Source organism: Chaetura pelagica, unplaced genomic scaffold (assembly GCF_000747805.2).
Source record: "Chaetura pelagica isolate M959 unplaced genomic scaffold, ChaPel_1.0 scaffold97, whole genome shotgun sequence".
In the NCBI taxonomy this organism is placed as follows: Eukaryota; Metazoa; Chordata; class Aves; order Apodiformes; family Apodidae; genus Chaetura; species Chaetura pelagica.
The window spans coordinates 759334-779793 of NW_009953944.1; the positions used below are offsets into that span (position 1 = coordinate 759334).

General features: G+C 37.0%; 1 protein-coding gene across 1 annotated transcript in view; it reads left to right on the top strand.

Moving 5' to 3' along the window:
- The window catches only part of GBE1 (glucan (1,4-alpha-), branching enzyme 1), a 152023-nt gene that overhangs the window by 43631 nt on the left and 87932 nt on the right, over window positions 1-20460 (top strand). The window contains exons 8-9 of the mRNA XM_010001784.1: window positions 18208-18333; window positions 20231-20366. Of these exons, the coding sequence (XP_010000086.1) occupies window positions 18208-18333; window positions 20231-20366 (262 nt within the window). The remainder of the gene's footprint in view (window positions 1-18207; window positions 18334-20230; window positions 20367-20460) is intronic.

Here is a 20460-nt window from a genome sequence, read left to right on the forward strand (position 1 = left end):
AGAGGCTGAGGGAACTGGGGTTGTTTAATTTGGAGGAGGCTGAGGGGAGACCTCATTGTTCTCTACAACTACCTAAGAGGAGGTTGTAGTGAGGCAGGTGTTGGCCTCTTCTCCTAAGCAAATAATGGTAGGATTACAGGAAATGCACCAGAGGAGGTCTAGACTAGATATTAGGAGGGATTTATTTAGCTGAAAGAGTAGTTAGGCACTCCAACAGACTGCTCAGGAAGCTAGTGTAGTCACTGTCCCCTGAGGTATTCAAGAACTATGTAGGTGTTGCACTTCAGGACATGCTCTAGTGGGCTTGGTGGTTTTTTTTTTTGTGGTGTTGTGTGTGGTGTGTGTGCATGTAGGTTTTGGTTTTGTTTGTTTCGGTGGGTTGAGTTGTGCCCCCAGGGATGGTCAGTTGGCCTAGGTGATCTTAGAGGTTTTTTCTAAGCACGACGAATCTTTTATGTAAGCAAGTAATCTGCTGAAACAGAGAGGCGTGAAGATGCTCTGGAAATGCTTACTCAGTACATGTACTTATCTCTGAGCTTTTTGTTATGGTGTATGAAATTCTCCCAGTAATAAATATGGATAAATTTAAATTTTAGAATAATCATTTAAGGATGAGAAAGCTGTTTTTGTTTTACAGAATAGGAAATAAACCAGTTGTCTGTAACTCAAATATGATGATTATGCAGTCATGTGACTGCAGAATTGCTAATTAATAATTGCCATGATTTTGAGATGTAAGTAGGCTAGATTTTTTTGAATTGTTGTTAAGTTTATCTTTTATATCTACAAAACTACTGAGCTCACCTACTGTAGAATATTTTCTTCTCAGTCTAGGGATAAGAGGTGTGAATGATGAGGAGTGTTGATAATTATTAACATAATAGCAAACAGCCTACATTCTTAAACATGTTTGGAAAACCTTAAGATTTTTAAAAATCTGTTTACCTGTATAATCACTGTCACTTCTTCTGTTTTTGAAGTATAGGTCTTTATAGCACTTCATCTCTTTCCATTCACCATTTTCTTGGAAATATAAATTCTATAAAGCAAAGATTGTGCTGTGCATAATTTGTTTAGTATGCAGAATTTTTTTACTACTGATTACTCTTGGTACTGGTGTACTAGTAAGATTATTTGCTGTAGTTCTGTAGTTGCTCTGAATCTTTTGAAAAGCTATGACACTTGTTGGCAAAGCAGAGTGTGAGTTTGCTTTCTTCTTTTTGATTTGTTTTTAGCATAGCACTTAATAGTGCTTTTACATGGTCAGTTCTAAACAAATATGTAAACATTTGTTGCTGAAACTCAAAATATGGTTGCCATATAGGCATGTGAACCTGGACTGTTCTCTCTGCCAATGAGACACAATCACTTTTGAGTGTATAAATTCTTGCCTATGGCTGATGTTTATCCTTTCATACTAATTCAGAAAACTGCTGGTGTTCTGTAAATTTTCTTGAAACTATGTGGTTCTGTTAGATTGATTGTTCATAAATGTGTGTATTTTTGGGAATGTGAGGATTTGTATGGTAGAGCATAGATTTGCAGTTCTTTGTTCATGTAGAAGCTGAGAATACTGGCTAGTCTGTAGATGGAAATGACTATGCAGATTGCAGAGCTAATTTTTAAATAGACACTGTGTGCACTAGATTAGACAGCAACATCTATTTCTTTTTAATAATGAAGTTATTCCCTCTTTAGTAAAGAAGCTTAAGGGTATTACAGGTTCTAAAGATTTTTTTTTTTAACCAATATTATTCTTAAGTATTTAAGTTAAAATAGTTAATTTTAGACATTTATGGAGTGATTTGAATAATCTGCTAGGGGAGGAAGTCTCCTCCAGAAGGTCCTTATCTCTTGTTTCTGTCTGCTGTTTTCATCTTTAGTTCTATACAGGCGAGTGCCAAGTTCTGAAGTGGTGACAAGGTCGTTCCCTTTATATAAGTAATTTCTAAACCATAATAGGAAATGGACGGAGTGTAGCTTGTGAAACTATTTTAGATCAGTTCACACAATATTTTTGTAGGAAAATAAATGTGAGGAGCAGAGGTCAAACATTTGCCTGCTTTCAATAGTAGTAGTATCTACTGTAGAACTTCAGGCAGTCTTCTCATAAATATAAACATTGAAGAAGGTAAATGATTAAAAAACCTACTAGAGTTTTTTTCTGATACATTTCTGTGTGAAGGAATGGATACTTAGAACAACTGAGTGAATCCCTTGTGGGTTATGACATCCATCTAAAAAATAAAGATACCTGCTTGCAAAAGGCACTTTTTTCTTTCTCCCATGGATCAGTAAGGAGCTTAGTGTGTTAAGTGAACAAATATAGTTAATGTTGTGTCTCTGTGTGTGTTTTTTGTTGTTTTGGTTTTTTTTGCTTGGTTATTTTGTTTGAGGAAGAACCTTCTAACAAGTGTCTAAGCGAAGCACAGGTTAAAAAACAAAAAACGAAACCAAACTTTGTGCGTTAACAAATTAAGCCTCTTTACCTCTGTTTCTTTATTCTAATGGGATTGTAGTTTGAAAGATGGAGCGGAACAACCAGTTTCTTTAAACGTTAGCATGTTGGTTATTCTAAAAGCAGTGACAGCTTGTCGGCAAGGGTGCTTCATGGTTAAAAATTACCAAATTCCTCCTTCATTGCCAGAATATTCTTAATAACCTTTTCACAGTATAAAGCAGGCTTTTAGAAAAATTAACATGGGTAGGCTTCCTTAGGAGGTAGGGTCACATATTCTCATATACATGCATGAGTTTAGTCACTGTTCTACTTTTTTCTTTTATTGTTTGTTTGTAAGTTTTACAACTGCTTAAAAATACCTATAAATTAAGTTTTTACTGTAGTCTGTAAGATTCTAATTTTGAAATAATGTCAGTGGAGTTTAGCAGTGAGGTCTGTGTTGGTAAAAATTGAGATTTTAGTATCTGCAGTGGAGAACATGTTTAATATTCTTTATAGGAATGCCAAGGAACAACACAGAAGATAGAGAACAATTGAAAAATAGAGGCCAGATCCATGGCTAATGATCAAGTTCTAAAGTATTTTTTACAAAGCTAAATAAGAAGAGATGGTAAGATCAGTGCTTCCAGAATACTAGCAGTTGAAGTACGTTATCTGACCATGCGGGATATGCATGAAATTAAACCACTATGCACCTAAGTATCACTTGCATGTTTATGAAAACTAGTTTAACATAAGTGATTCTGGCTTATTTCTCTCAAGTTATGAAGGTAAGAATCAGGATGGTTGACATTCCACTGTAATGCAACTTTTACCAAGGTCAAGGTAAAGGTTAGAAAGTTGTCTGTAAATATCAGTGATCAAATTTGCTTGTTACTACATTTTTTTAAACAATAAGAGTTAACTACACACAGGTAGCATTTATGTAATTGAGGGAGGATAGATAAAAGTAAAAAACTTAAATAAACAAAACAGAAAAATAACCCTGTTTTATAGTTAATTTTCATTGGGTTTTAACAGGTCATTTCTTAGCACCATAGCAGCTTTCACAATTTCTCTGTATGCTGACAGAACTAATTCTATACAGCTCAGGGAACAAGTAATGCTCAAACCGGGAAATAGAAACTTAAAAAAACCCCTCTGTATTCCATTATTTAGTAAATCTCTAGCCTTTATTCCTTCACACACATGTATTTAGATACATGTAGATATGTGTGTATATATATTTAAATGGAAAACTTCATAGTTTTTTGAGGGAGGGTCTTGTTTTGTAATGAAGTGATGTCCCATCCAACTCAGTCCGGTTAGGGTGAGGTTTGGACTGGTTCCACCTGTCAGGTGCGGGTAAAGTTAACCTTTTCTCTCCCTGGGTCAAGGTTAACTTTTTCTTAATCACTTAAGCCAGTTGGTGAGATTAATCTCTATAATTCTCTGTGCAGTACACTAAGGGTAGCAACCACTGCCCAGTAGGTTTATACAAAACATTACTTAAAATTGAGTACGATCATAAAGCTTATCAAAAAAACTATAGAACAATGTTGCTGTCAAGGCAATGGGGTTGCAACTAACAAAACTTGGCAAAATTGTACATGGTGTTACCCTTACGTGCCAAGAATAAGGTTAGAAACGGAGAGAGAGAGATGATGAAACAGGCCATAGAAAACATCAACATTGGATTCAGTGACAGTCTTGGCTTGAGGCTGTGATCGTTGGATGGTGGGCATGTGTGCCAAACATCTTGAGTCTACCTCTTTTATACCACCTGACCATGCCTTTTCTGGGTGAGGTTGAGCCCACTTTGTGCAGACGCAGTGTTGGTTTCACACGTGTATTTTGCATTTCAGGATGCTACAGGTAACTGTGTATCTTGTGCAGCTGTTAACCCAGTATTCTCCTATTGACCTTCTGGACTCTTGCATGTTTGATTGGTCTTGGGGATTGCTGAACAGAGGTCATAAGTGCCAAGTTCAATACAGAATGAGGCTGACACAAAGAATAATAGAATCATAAAAAGCCAGGTTGGAAGGGACCTCAAGGATCATCTGGTCTGACCTTTCTAGGTAGGAACATGGTTTAGATGAGATGGCCCAGCAGCTTTTCAAGCTGTCCAGTGTTGGGAAATCTACCACTTCCCTGAGAAGATGATTCTAATATCTGACTGCTTTAATTATCTTCTGGTGTCAAAGTGGGATCTCCCCAGGAGTTCCTTAGACCTATTACCCCATGACTTTTCCATGTGACTCCTTGTTAAAAGGGAGTCTCCATCTTTTTGGTAGCCGACCATTGGGTACTGGAATGTTGTGGAAAGGTCTCTGCTAAGCCTGCTTTTCTCCAGGCTGAATAAATCCTGTTCTCTCAGGCTTTCTGTATAACAGTCTTCTCAGTCCTTTGATTATCTTTATGGCCTTTTTCTGGGCCCTCTCCAGCCTGTCTGCATCTTTTTTGTATGGTGGAGACCAGAGCTGAACAGTGTTCCAGGTGTGGCCTGACAGGTAGCGAATAGCATGGAGTAATGACTTCTGTATCTCTGCTCGTGATGGATGCCTTTGTTGCAACCCAGCATCCTGTGGCTTTCTTTGCAACTACAACACACAAATGGCAGGTAATTTTTTTAATCAGTTTTAACAAAATATTTTAGAAGTTCACTGCTATTGGTTTTGAGTAGCTTTCCAATTCAAATATATAGCCCTTTTTAATATTAGAGGTGCAGAGGAGGAAGTACTTTGTATCAGAATAGTAACAGATTGATTGCGGTTGTAAGTACCTAAAAGTACATTTATATTCATGAGGTGCTGGGAACAGGAAAGTTAGTTGTAAAGAATATTATTATAACTTCCTCCTTATAGTTTTTTACCATTGTGTCCCACATTTTGTAGTAGACCTGCATGCTCTGTGTTTAACTTGTAAACCTTGGTAGGGAATCAAATATGGTGAGCAGGTAGGTTAATCAGTGTCAGGGAACCACTGTTAGTAAAATTCATCAAGTGTAATTACTGTCACTGATGAAGTAGGTGGTGTTACAGCTGACCCTTACTGATCAGGAAGTCCAGCAGCATAGCATCAGACTGGCTGTGAGTTCAGGTCTCAAGCACTTCAAGCAGTCTGCAGCCAAAACATGAAGGCATTTTTAATGAGAATGTGAAAACCCAGGAGACTTTTTAATAATGAGATAATAGGCTGGTGGTTAGGATTCTAGGAATAGAAGTTTTAAAGATTGGTGGGTTTTCTGTAACATGAAATGTAAATAGGTTATTTGCCATCTGACAGCTTTTACAAAAGGAGCCTTTGATACCCCTACCAGAGGTATGAAACTAGATTTCAATTGGGATTTTCCTGAGTAAGTGTTCACTGCTTTATTATGTAGAATGATTAAGTTTGAAAGGGACCTTAAAGATCGTTGGGTTTCATCCTGCTATGAGCAGGGACACCTTACACTAGACCAGACTGCACAAGGCCTCATCCAACCTGGCCTTGAACACCTCCAGGGAGAGGGCTTCCACAACCTCCCTGAGCAATCTGTTCCAGTGCTTTACTACCTTCATGGTGGAGAATTTCTTCCTGATGTCTAACCTAAATCTGTTTTTTCAGCTTAAAACCATTACCCCTTGTCCTACCACTACCCCCTCTGGTGAAAACCTCCTTCCCAGCTTTCCTGTTGGTCACTTCAGGTGCTGGAAGGCTGCTATAAGGTCTTACCAGAGCCTTCTCTTCTCTAGGCTGAATAGCCCAAACTCTCTCAGCCTGTCTTCATACCAGAGGTGCTCCAGCACTTTGATCATCTTGGTGGCCCTTCTCTGCATGCTCTCCAACAGCTCCATGTCCTTCCTGTGCTTAGGGCTCCAGAGCTGTACACAGTATTCCAGGTGTGGCCTTACCAGAGCACAGAGGGAAAATCACCTCCCTGGCCCTGCTGGCCACACCCTTGATGTAGCCCAAGATGTGGTTGGCTCTCTGGGCTGCGAGTGCACGTTAGCAGCTTGTGTCAAGCTTCTCATCCAGTACCACCCCCAAGTCCTTTTCCTTGGGACTGCTTTCTAGCCTATATTTGTGCCTGAGGTTGCACCAACCCAGGTGCAGGACCTTTCACTTCGCCTTGTTGAACTTCATGAGGTTGGCATTGGCCCACTTCTGAAGCCTGTCAAGGTCCCTCTGGATGACATCCATTCCCTCTAGGGTGTCAGCTACTCCACACAGCTTGGTATTGCCAGCAAACTTGCTGAGGATATGCTCAATCCCCCTGTCTCCAACAAAGGTGTTGGATAGCACTGGTCGCAATACTGACCCCTGAGGAACACCACTTGTCACTTACCTCCACTTGGACACTGAACCATTGTCCACAACTCTCTGGGTGCAGCCATCCAGCTGTTTACTTATCCAGTGAGTGGTCCATCCATCAAATCCATGTCTTGTCAGTTTGCAGATCAGGATGTCATGTGGGACAGTGTCAAATGCCTTTCATAAATCCAGGTAGATTATGTCAGTTGCTCTGCCATTATCCACCATCTCTGTAGCCTTGTTGTAGAAGGTCACCAAATTGGTCAGGCATGATTTGCTGTTAGTAAAGCCATGTTGGCTGAGGCTTATCACCTCCTTGTTTTTCATGTGCCTTAGCAGATTTTTCAGGAGGATTTGTTCCATGATCTTGCCAGGCACAGAGATGAGACTGACTGGCCTGTAGTTCTCTGGGTCTTCCTTTTTCCCCTTTTTAAAAACAGGGGCTATGTTCCCTTTTTTTCCACTTGGTGGAAACTTCATCAGGCCACCATGACCTCTCAGATATGATGGACAGCTGCATCCACCAGCTCCCTCAGGACCTTTGGATAGACCTCATCAAGTCTTACAGACTTGTGCACCTTCAGGTTCTTTAGATGGTCACCAACCTGTTTTTCTCCTATGGTGCTCTGTTCTCCCAGTCCCTGCTTTCTCCTGCTGTGCACATGTACAAATATAAACATGTCTAATGTCTTGTTTTCACCTCAGCTGAGGGGTGGGGAATATCCTTGTAGTGTGTTAAGTTCCATGTCACTTAAATTTTGTCTTATATAGTGTGTAGGATGGAATAAAAAAAATAAATCACCAGATCTGTAAAGTTGAATAGTAAATAAAACAAGTGTTCTTCAGCATCATGGTATATAACCTATGTGCAAGAAGGAGCAGACATGGTATTCCTGATATTTTGAGCTTCAGAGAATAATAGGACTTAAGTCATCTAGCATATACATTTCTAGACATCGGTGCTGAATGGGAAGTAAAGCATTAGTTAAATCTGTGGCAGTACCCTTTGTTTTTCATTGCTTGATTGTGAGCCATGACCTTTCAGCAAGTTACCATAGAGTTCTCTGGGTTACAGATTAGGTTTACTAGCAGGAAGAGTTGTTACCTCACTGGGAAGTAAATGGTCTTTTGACTTTTTCTGTTTGGATGTGGTAAACAATGTGCAACTACTTGCAGACTCAAAGGAGAGCAGCAGCAGTGAAGCATTTTAATGCAGTGGACTGTTGCTCTTTGGAGCCTTTCTTGCAGATTTGAGCTCAGCACTTCAGAGTATTCTTGTGCAGTTATTTTGGCAAGTTTAGTTGTGCTACTTGAAGATTGTACAATTCTTTGGTAGGAGGTTTTGCTATTTCAAAATGCTTTCCTTTTAGTTTATCCACACAGAAGACTGTTTCAATTGGTATTAGGTGCATGTTAAAGCAAAATGTGGTGGATTTTTTTGGAGGAAGAAGGAGAGAGATTTTAAAGAAGGGGTCTTGAAATGGAATTTCAAGTCTGAGAATCCGTATTAAGTATATATAAACATGGCTGTATTTTGGGGAGGAATTTTTTTGTTTTGAAAATAGGGTTGCTTTTTAGTGTGACTTACTGATATGTACTTCTGATGTTCAGCTGTATTGTCTATAATGTTAAGAGAGGAGTAAAAGTCAAGGAGAAAGTGGAAGTTGAACTTCGATATTTTAATGGACTTACTTCATACCTTGGATGTCTGAGTCTTGCCAGATGGAATCTGTACTGGCAACACAGCTAACACTAGAGCTCTTTGAGGAGGACTTCTCTGATGCATTAGGATAAAGTATTCAAGGTATGCTAGTTCAGAATATCAAAAAGCATTTAAGTTAATGCATCTAACAACATGTGGAGAGGGTAGGATAATCTCATTCATGTTGGATAACCTCAGAACAGAGGGAACACTTTTGCACTTTTTGGTTATCCACCAGAGATAGTGTGACCAAAGGTATTAGGATCTCTGGAGTTCTCTGTCAGGGAGACAACAGCAACAGGAAGGGGAGGAAAGTGGAAGGACCATGTAGGGATGTAGACTACACAAGTGTTTCAGCATGACCTACCTCATCTTCAAAAACATGATTTGCTGTAACTTTTGAACAACTGTGAAAGGGAGCATCAAAAAGTAAGCATGCTATGTCACAACCACCTACCTGCACCATGCATTATGCAGCAGTTGTCCTTGATATAAATGCCTTATAGTTGAGGATAAATACTACTTAATGCTTGAATGCCCTTATTACATCCGTCAGCAGCTTCTTTTCTACTTGACATGTCTTGAAACAACTCTAATAAGCTACCCTTATTGTGTGTAATGTGCTTTATTATTAGGGCTGCTTTAAAAAAATGTGCTCTCCTTACCTCTTGGTTACATAATACATATATGAATGCATTTATATTTTGCATACAATTTTTTATAGTTTTTGAGCTACATCACATGTTATAGTAACTTGATTCTGTTAGTCATAATGTGGGGATAAATTATTTTTTAAATGGCGTATTTTAGATATTGTAGTTCTCTTTGACTTTTATGAATTGCGTTATGAAAAAGGTTTTGAAAATCTGGCATTGTAGACTGAAAGAAAAGCTTGAATGCTGTCCTGCAGCATAGATACAAGTGGTGTTTTCCTTTTAAAAACAAACAACTGGTTGTCCATCAATAATGCCATGTTTGTGTAGCAAGCAGTTAAGCCTATTGTTTCTCCCTGTAGGAAGCCATGTACTTTTAGGATAGTTCATAATGATTAAGTGAAGGATCTTATCTACACTTGTGCCTGTTGACATCTATTGGGAATGTTTCCATGTGATAGTGCTTTTGTTAGCAACTCTTCTGTCGTTTCCTAGAGTTTAACAGGTACTTTTATCTGTCTGCATGAGTATTCTTTCAAGACTGTCTCTATCTTTTTAATTTTTTTATATTCAAATAGAGAATATATTTTTTCTGTAGTTTTGTTAGTATTTACTAATTTCTCTTAATTACCTAAGAGAAGCATGGAAATGAAAAGGAGAAAAAGCTTTTGGTTTTAATCTGTTCTAGTAAACTAGTTAAACGTGTTCTTAGGTTCTTCACTACAATTGAAGTGCTTAATTCACAAATGGAGCTATGTCTCCCTCTTTTGGAAAATCAAGGCATGACTTGACTTTGAGGTTTGGTTTTTGCTTCTTGCACGTATCTTGATTTTCACTTTTTAATTTATTGTGTTTCCCCGGGGAGAAGGGAAGGGGAAAGAAGGGGGAATTGTGAACAAATATTTAATATCTCTAATACATTTAGATTCTAATAGCTGATGTGATTATATATTTACAGAAAAATAATCTGCACAGCAAATAGACCCCTCTGTCAATGGCTTCTGAGCCACACAGACTCCTCTGTAGAACTTGATTAACCATATAAACCACCTGAGAATTGTTACTGTGTGTTGGATAGCGGAGTGTTTTTTTCAATATTTGATTTTAATGCTTAACCCCTTAGAAGATTTCTTTGCCAGAAAATTACTTGGAAGCAAATAAACCAAACAACAAAGCAGACAGTTTTGTCTCAGGTGACTGCATTTACTGACAGTAGTCTTAAATCAATGAGGAAAAAAAGTTGGATAAAGGGAGATGTGAACTAGTGTTCTAGTACTTTTATTTCCTGTGTAACCATTTGCAATTTAGGGAGGAGAACGGGCTGGCAGAAGCAATATGCTGTCCATTCTTTCAATAACTTTTTTTCAAAGTTTAAACTCTGTTTGCTTGTTAGGATGTAACTTCAGTAACCACAAGCACCTTTACAGATACACATGACTTCTTGGTTATTTGAAGACATAGGAATAGACTATAGTTAAGTGTTTCAGTGGAAGGTGAGTTCAGGAAGCATATGCTGTTTTCCATGCCTCCTTTCCCACCAATTTGTGTGGAGGGTCTGTTTGGGAAGGTACTACTGTCTAGGGGAAGCTGAATTATTGAACAGCTTCTGATCCATTTTCCTCCTTACTGCCTCTCCTGAGCTTTGGACAGGGGTGTGCAATAGCAAAAAGAGTAAGACGCTAGTGAAGAAGCTGTGTTTGCTTCTTCATTCCTTGCCTTCTTTATCTGAGACTATTAAAGAGGGAAATGTTCTAGCTGGTACCTAAAATCTGTCAAGCTGAATGAGGCAAGTCCATAATAAAGCTCTTAACTGTGTTCTATCTCATATGTTTATCAAGCTTTTTTATTTTTATTTAAATCTTTGAAGCAAACTGTCAGGCAAGGAACTTTTGAATTCTGGTCTTGGGCTCTGCAGCAGGTTGCATTACCTTACAGGAAAGTGTTCTGCTCTGGTCCCATGTATTAAACATACAAAAACATTGGCTCTGTACTTTAGCGCTTCTCTCACAAATTGGTATGATCTGTAGAAAGGGAATTGCAGTAATTGCCCCATGGTTTCCTCTGTGTGTGGGGGAAAGGGGTGGTGGTGTGATTTCATATACTTTATACATGGGCTCAATTTATATAATTGACTGGCAAAACATGAGAACCATGTATTCTCTCTTGGGTACTAAACTCAGGATTAGATATGGTTTGTGGGGAAAAAAAGTACATAGCTAAAGTGTGTGGGTCTTTTCAACAGGTAGGTAGACCTCACTTCTCTATTTCTTTAGCAACTTGAAAGGGTTGAGAAAGGATGAACAAAAAAAAAATAAATCAGAAATACAATCTTATAGTAGGATTGTATCTGTGATATGAGTGCAGGAACTGTCTTTGAAACTGAACTGCATTTATGAAATAAAATATAAGACCAGGTTTTCTTACAGCAGCAATATATCGTAAGTATAACATTTTGGAGAGGTTAACTTTTCTTTGTCTACTAAATAAAGTAGTTTTTTTCCTTCCTGATGCACTCTTAGAACAACTGAGGGAGGGAAATACCTTGATGTTTAATTTCTAATAAAATTCATGTAGAGAAAACAACTGGTGATGTTATACCAGGATTTACCAAACTTCCTAGAGAGTCTTTAAGACCTGATCCTGTCATGCTTTTAGGTTTTAGGTTGAACTTAGTTTTAAATCAGGCACATGTTATTGAGATTATTTTTCCATCTGTATTCTGGTAGCTTTTACATTTGGGTAGTTTTGTCCCAGAAATGAATAAGTATGAAGCTATTAGAAATACTATAAGTTGTAAAATATTGAAATAATAGCTTACTGCCCTTATAAAAATCAAGTCACTGACATTTCCATACTTATAATAAAGCTAGTCCATTCTCTCATGTTAGCTATTTTTGGTTTGGTCAATTTAATTTCATTGTTGTATTAAAAGCTGCATATACCAACAATCATTGCAAGTGCTTTCAAGCTATTAAAGTAACAAAATAATAATAGTTTCAGAGCAGTTTATTGGCTTGCATATATTTGTCAGTTATCTAGTTATCGCCTGCTCGTTTTCCATTCCCCAACTCGAGTATAAATTAAAAAACACTGTAAAAGAAATTTGCTGTACTGCAAATATCAGTATTAATTCTTTGTTCTTTAAGGTTCATCAGGTGCTAATTTTAAATGTAAATTAATATCCAAAAAATAAGGAATTATCAAGACAGCATGACTTATTTTTATTTCTAATGTTTGACTCTGTCATCGTCAGTGGAAACAGGCAGATGACTTATGGGAACGCAATAGTTGAATGCAATGCTCGTGCATGGAATGAAAGTCTGCTTTAAATGCAGGAACTGAAAGCTGAAGGAGTGGATGCTGGGCAAAGAAATTTTCTGATCTTGTATGTAACTGTCACTTGAATTATTCTCCCACACTGTTCTGAAGATCTGTGTGTGTGTACGCTGGAAGATGAGGTAGCCAAATGAAGCTGATGTGAAGAGAAGATGAAGGTAGGCAAATACGCAAAGAAAGGGAATATTCATAAACATACAAATTTTAAATGTGGTGTTTTGTGGTTTGTTACTGCACAGTTTCATGTCATAAAAATAGCACAACCACATAGAACTACATTTAACTCATGGATTTACATTTTAACTAAATTTGTGTTTGTGACTAAACTTTTCAAGTTGTTAGACTTGCAAAACCTACATAATTTGTATCCTTATAGGTGATTTAAGAAAAAAATGTGTGGCTTCTGTCCATAAAAAAAACAGCAAACTTCACTGAGTCCCAGTAAGTTGAAAGTTGTCTGCATGTAAGTGCTGAGTTTTCCTTTAAATGCCTTGAGACATCCCAAACAGGTTGGCAGATGTGTTGTAGGTGATATGGAAGATCGGGAAATTTCTGAAAGGCAGAATAGTGGGATACCCAAGAGTCTCAAAAATTGTCAGTGTCTCAGAAAACTGAGGCCCTGAATCTTGCTTATCCTGCATTGGAAGCACTATTACATTAAATCAAATCTGTTTCAGCTTCTGAATTTCTGTAATGTGTTACTGCTTTTTCCATATGATGCTAGACTGCCCTCAGAGTGATGGTTTCTCCTTGAGGTTTAAACATCACTGGAACAGACCTTTTAAATACCACTCTTCGTTTTATCCTACAGGTTACTCCCCATGTCCTAAATCCCTCATAGTCTATTGGGCAGATATTGAACACAGTGTAACTTTATTACTAATGTTCTTGTGAGATTTAGGTCCTGCATTGTCTTCCAGCAGTCCAGCTTTTTGAAAATTGGAATTAACCTTTGCACACCAGCTTATACATACCTTCAAGGCTAGCCATTGTCGGCTCTGTTTGCTCTTATTACAGGTGTACATGTCAGTTTTTCTCGTGTTTTTTATTAAGATCAGAAAGTTCTTCAAAATTAATTACTTCAGCAAGATTCATACCTTAAATCTTGGGTTATCGGGCCACCTGTGTGTACTCGTCTGTGTAATCCACTGCACTAATAACAGTGGTCTTGGGTGCTAAAAAAGTGTGCTGAACCTTTCAGACAAATGCTGAAAATACCTCCAACATCCCTATGATGGAAATGAAAACAAAATAGACATTTTTAACCTTTAGATAGAAAAGATAAGCAGGTTAAGCTCTTCACTTTTTTTTATTTTATAATTGCACTTATATGAATTATGTATTTGTGCCATGTTCATTTTTAGAGTAAATTAACTTGTTAATGCCAAATTTTGAAGGATGTTTTCATTCTGTCTTTCTCTGACACTTGTTTATATGTGTGAGAGCATTTATTTACATTTATACTGATGTTTTGCTTGAAAGACTTATACGTTTGTCATGAAAGATCAAGGATTTTGAGGTTTTATGTATTATCATGTGAATGTCTTTACCACTGCAGGAGTGAAAAAAACCCAGAACTGTTCAGGTGAACTATATCTAATATTGATGCAGGCAAATTCTGCATGACTAACCTGGAATTCTTCAGAATCTTGTGTTACAAATTTCTGATGGGTAAGCCAACTTGGAAACTATGGGGAAGTAGGCAAAGAAGATTGTTTTAGTACAGAGTTCTAAACAGGTTAGCTATTGTGAGACTTCCCCCTCTACATTTAAAAAACCCAAATGGTCATGTTGCTCATGTATTACACAGTGTGATAGCAAAATACTATTCTGTGTTATGTTTCAGACAGATGTTTAATGTAGATGGTGGCAAAGTAATCTTAATCTGATTTTTCTTTTTGTCTTCTAAATGTAGACAGTGTAAATGTAACTCTTGATGTGTAGATTTCTTTTGTCTTAATTTAGTTTTAGCTATTTCTTAACATTTTAAACACAAACATGATTTTGCCTAGGAAACTTTTAATTCCTTTTCCCTGCCCCAGCACTGGTCTTCTTACTGAAGGGTTTTCTTTCATGACAAGCATTGCTTCTCCTCTGTGGCAATTTTACATAGCTTGTATTGGTAAGCATGTAAAAGGTAGCTTAAATTACAAAGCTGAGGAAAGCCAAGGGTAAGCCGTGATGAGGTCACATAACTGTGAGATGAAAACATTAATGACAAAGGGCTGATTGGTATATATTGTGTATTAAATGCCTACCTCAGAGCTTCTATGTACTGTGCCTGATATTTTATTACATTTGACAACTAAATTTAACTATGATTTTTTTAGCAATTTGATCTGGAGTCTGTTACATTCTTAAAAAGCCAGCAAGACATATGTTCTATGTCTTAAAAGCCAGCAAAAGTGAAAAAAACCTGTAACAGAATCAGAAGTACAGTGACTTTTTACTTAGGATTTGCTTAAATAAGTGTAAACCAAACAGGTTAGTTAGGATTAGAGGCTAAACTTCTGCCAGTTTGCTTAATCTACTTGTCAAATGCTTTTCTTGCTACAGCAACATGTATTTTTAAAGCTTTATTTAATGGCGGCCTGTAGTCTTTATATCAAATAGTATTATGTGCTTCCTTATATACCTAATACAGAACAGAGACATAGCTCTTACAAATGAAGTGGTAAATCCAAAGCCAATTTGAAGAAGATCATTTAATTAGCATCATAATTTTATATATGTTTTTTAGACAAGATTGTTGAGTTAATTGAAAAATGTAAACGCAAATGTAAAATGTTGATGAATTAAGTGATACCTAGCTTAGGTTATGCATCGTAAGCTTTAAGAATTAGTTTGAAATTAGTAAAACACAAAAGCTAATTTAGAGTAAAAGTACAGTACCTGCTAAATAGACTTAGAGGTTCTTTTGGCAGAAGGCCTGTGTAGTTACTATGTTCAGTATTCTTTATGCATATATAACCTGTAGCAGCAGGTGCAGAGTACACATGGCAGCTACTTTTGTATCTGAACACTTGAGAGAAGAGACCACAAATAATAATTTGGGATGAGTGGAGCAAGATTTATTTAACTGTGTTTTAAATGTTTTTTATTACTCTTTATTATAACCTTTTGATGTGTCATCAATTGTTTCAAGAAATGCCAAAGCAAATACGGGAATGAAGGCTGTTGGACTTTATCCACTAGAGTTATTTTTTGTGTCTTGGGATGAATTACTGTTTGTTTTGGGGTACCATTCTACTTTTCTCAATTTACTTTGCTCATGGCTCAGCTAAACATGATGAAACTTTATAAAATGTTATTTGAAGTCTTTCTACTTGTAACTTATTAATCAACTTTCTATAATAGCAGGAGAGAGGAATAAGAAGTTCATTGAGTATAGAGCTCATTAATTAAGGAAAGGAAAGATTCAGGTAAATAGGGTTCACATAAAATTAAGAAAAGGGTTAAGCAAGCATAGAAAATGAGAACTGAAATTGTTAGGGATCACTTAATAGATGTCTAAGGATACTATGTTGATTATGCTTTTGGAAACCAGTGAAGAAAGGGATTAAACTTCACCAGCTTTAGTGATGTAATGATTCCTTTTCTGGGTTAACTGTGTTCCTCTGGACTATGCTTTCTCTGTTCACAGCTCATGATAAAAAAAATGACAACAACACATGGGGAAAATTGAGGTTTCTGTTATTATAGTGAGGTTCAACCAGATACAACCATGGCTGGATATATTTTGAAAAATATTTGGTGTTTTAAAAAGGCCTATACTGTGAAGAAGGCAACAAATTTCTGAATACTTGTTTGAAATAAGTGCCCTCCCTGCTGTTTTAAGAGATTTTTCTGATATTTGCATGGTTAAATTTTATGAGTTCTTTTGTTGAATAACTGTATCTTTTTTTAGAACACAGGAAGTTTCTTATAACTTTGTATAGTAAAACTTAAAGTTGTTCTAAAGTACAAATAAAAAGAAATATCTAGATTGTGAGCTTTAGAATAGAGCAGACTATCTGCTCTATCATTTTTAAGTCTGTTAAGACTTAAGTGTGTAAACCCAACCCTTGCAGAAAGTGGCTGTTCACCAGCAGTCACTTTTTTAATACAAAAGAAAGGGAAGGGGGAAAAGCTCAACCACCCCTTTCATTTGAGGCTTCTTATGATGTTCATAGCTTTCCTTACCAAAAAAAAAATGCCAGCAAAACCAACAACCAAACAAAAATGCATTCATAATTTTCTTCAAAGTTTAATGAAGAATTTCAGGAGACCTTCTTGCAGACCTTCTGTGTTACTGTTTTAATGGCAGCTGAAATACTAACCAAAATGAGAATGGTCCTGTGCTGTCCCTTCTGCCCTGAGAAAGAAAGGAGGTGGAGCGTGGGGAGAGATGGAGCAGGATTCTTTCTGCATTTTGGGAAGAAAGGCTAATTGGCTTAATTGGATTACATTGTTAATTAGACATGATAGGAGGAGGAATCTGATAGTGAGTAAGACACCTTCAAGTGCTGGGCACCCTTCATTAGAGTGGCATCAGACAGTACCCTTGTAGATTTTCTGAGTGCGTGCTGTGTGGAGCAGATACTGTCCTTAGAGAAGCTCTCCCTTTTGGTCATTCAAGCCAGTGTATAACTTCCTGACAAGAAAACAACTCTACTCCTAAAGTGTGTTCTCATGAGGATTCCTTGCTGTTCTTTTAGACATAGGCAAGGTCCTGTGGGTGGTGTGTGTAGTCACCGGTATCAAGGGGGAGCTGTCTGCAGGCCCCTCTGTTATGCTGAGGTGGCTGCTGTTGTCCTGCAGCCAAGGGACACGTGCAGCATAGCACCGACCTGTGGTTACTAGCTCCTCAGCATGAAACAACTCTCCCAGTCAACATCACTACCTTCCACTCCTTTGATTCTCATAAACTTCCCCGAAGGAATCTTAAAAGTTATAGATAACATTAATTACTCCATAGAACAGAGATGACCTGTTCAAGATCACCAGCTCCTTAAATACAGTATCTTCCGCAAGTTCTTGGTACAACATTATTCCAGTAATTATTTCAATTTTGCTTTTGTTGTGTAAAATTATAATATTCCAAAGGAGTTCCTATGTTGTTTGTATTTGGTCACTTTTTCTGGTGAAGTTTTATGAGCTTTTTTTGTATTTCATACTATAAAACAGAGGAAACAAAATATGGAAAGTAAACCAGATAGTAATACTTTTATCATAAGAACAGTGAAGGCATCCAGAGAAGCTGGAAGGCAGGAGGATAAACCCAGCAATTTATATTTTACTCTTTTTGCTCTTCTTGGCCTGAAGACTGTCCTGTGTTTCTTTTACTGATCAGTGGTTCTGGTCTATATGGTATCAGTCAGGACTCTCAGAGCATAAAAAAGAGAGGGAATTAAGATCCTAAAATTGTCTTACTAGATTTGTTTGCCAAGTAAACAACAGTTCTCATTGATGGTGTTATGCTGCATGTCTCTTAGTTTTTAGGAAACCTAACAGGATTCTATTTGGTAAGGCTCCTTATTACTTATATGAATCTTACAAATACATCCTTGCCTTCCAGCTCCTGCTCGTGAACATCCCTCCTGTGTCTCACATCCCTGGTTTAATATCACTTTGCAAATCATTGAACAGGGTCATTCTTCCCTGTCTGGACTTGCATTTTGTGTTTGTTCTTTACATTAAATTCCTGTGTAGCTTACTATTTTATTCTCTGCTATGGTTTACAGAGGAGGTGGTCTATGAATTACATATGACTGCATGCATATGTTGTGGTTATTTTATAGGTGGTGATAAGTGCTCAAAATGGCGATCTCCTCTACCGTATTTCACCTTGGGCCAGATACGTAGTCCGTGATGAAGACAAAGTGAATTATGATTGGGTACACTGGAGTCCGCCACAGTCATATATAGTAAGGCTTAAATATTATGCTCAAAGTGTACAAAGCCATGCATTGTTTTTGAATCCTTGCTTGGAAGATGGGGGGAAGAAGAGTTCCAAAAAAAAAAAAAAAAAAGAAAAGGGTAGCAGGCTAGTTTAAGTACTTATCTGAGAAGTGAAAGGTTTCTTTTCATGGCTTCGACAGAAGCAAGTGACTTTAACGATGGATGGCTTTGGGCTATTTTTCCATCTCCTGTAGAGTATACAAAAAATAGAAAACCTTTAAAGTGGTATTTTAAACTTGGCTTCCCACATGCAAAGCAAGCTCTATAACTACTGCAGAGCTAAGTAGTCCTGCTTAGGACAGAGGAGAGTAGAGGATTATCAATTAATTTTAAGAATTTGTTAGCTGCACATACAAGTGCACAAGTACTCCAGTAATAAGTCAATATCCTTTGAAGTCAGAAAAAGCTTTCGAAAGTAAGGTGCTCACACTCCAGTTAAATCCTAATTTCTTTGTATTGGGAAGATCCATTTTTACTTAAAGCTATCTTCTGATGCACTGCTGTAAGGGAGGAACTCTTCACATGATATATGAAAAATATCCTAGGAAATAATTCAGAAATTTCAGACTGTCCAGTATTACTTAATATTGTTACACTTCTGTTTTCACTAAAAATGATATGCAGTATTCTGTATTAGAGGTGCTGCATCCTCTGTTTTTGGATTAAATTTTGGCACCCATCTAAAATTTCTAAGCATCTGCTTGGCAAAGAAAGGGTAATTCAAATGGAAAATCTCTTTAAAAAATATTACAGAATCTACAGTAGCTTTCTTACTTAGGTGTGTATAGTTTTTATATTAATTTATTGACCTACGTTGTATCTATGATGCTGTGTGACATCCAGATTCCTTATAGGAAAATGACTGGGGATGTTGAAAATGCAGTGATCTGTATGACCTAGAGTGAAAAGGAAGTGAGAAAATTTAGGATGCAGACAAGGCATTACTTGCCTTGTTAAGTGAAAAAATAAATATTTGGTTCCTTTTATGAATAGGAGAGGTGTCCAAAGGATTTAAAATACAGAGAGCGAAACTCAAAGAACTTCTTAATCCTCATGGTCTCCCTTTAATTTCAGTTCACTGTTTGCTTTTTACTGGTTTTGTTCAAACTTTTGAAAACTTTAATATTGAACTAAAAAATAGAATATAAAGTTATGTAAATATTTTTTAATTGGGAGAAGGAGGAAAAGAAAAAATTTGGAGGGAAAGAATAGGCTGAAGTGGTAGTTTTCCGAAGTTTTTTGAAACAAACTTCTGTTTTAAAAAATTAAAATCCCAATCAAGTGTAAGCTCCTTAAGTGTAAGAAAGAGGTTTTGTGTTGGACTTCAGCTGTCACTTCTTGAAATATTTTCAGCTGTCTAGAAATACTGTGTACTCACCTACAAATTTAGGATTTAAAAAAAAAAAATCCCAAGTAATTTGGAATATAGATGAATCTGTACTGTGGAACTGTTCCTCAGGGCTAAAATATTTATACATTTTTGTTTTGAGAAGGGAGAGCAACTTCAAATAGATGCAAAAAAAGCAGATATGCTTAAAAAACAACCCCCCTTCTTTCTGTTACCACCTTTTATTTTCAAGCCAGTTTCGTAGTAGTTAGGAAGAACTTTATGGTATAAGGGTTGCTATAAGTTTGTATGCTTCAGTGTAATTTAAAAGGGTATAAGCAAAGTGAATCATGGATGGCCAGGTTCTTGTTCATGTAGAATTTGCTTTAACAGTTAATTACTTCTGAAATGTTAATGCTTTTAGAGGAAAACCAAAGCAAACCTTAAATTGTTTTTCATCTTGCACAAATTATGAGATGGTGACAAGACGTCCAAGCTGTAGCACACTAATGACAACTGTTTTTTTTTCCTTCTAGCATAAGCATCCTTCCCCCAAGAGATTAAAAAGCCTAAGAATCTATGAATCTCACGTGGGGATTGCTTCCCCAGAAGGAAAAGTAGCTTCTTATAAAAACTTCACATACAATGTACTACCTAGAATAAAGGATCTTGGTAAGTAGTAACAGAGATACTTGCAGAGATAAATTTTTAATGTGTTGGTGCTCATGTAAGAAAATATAATTATCAAGGGTCTATAATTTTTTTT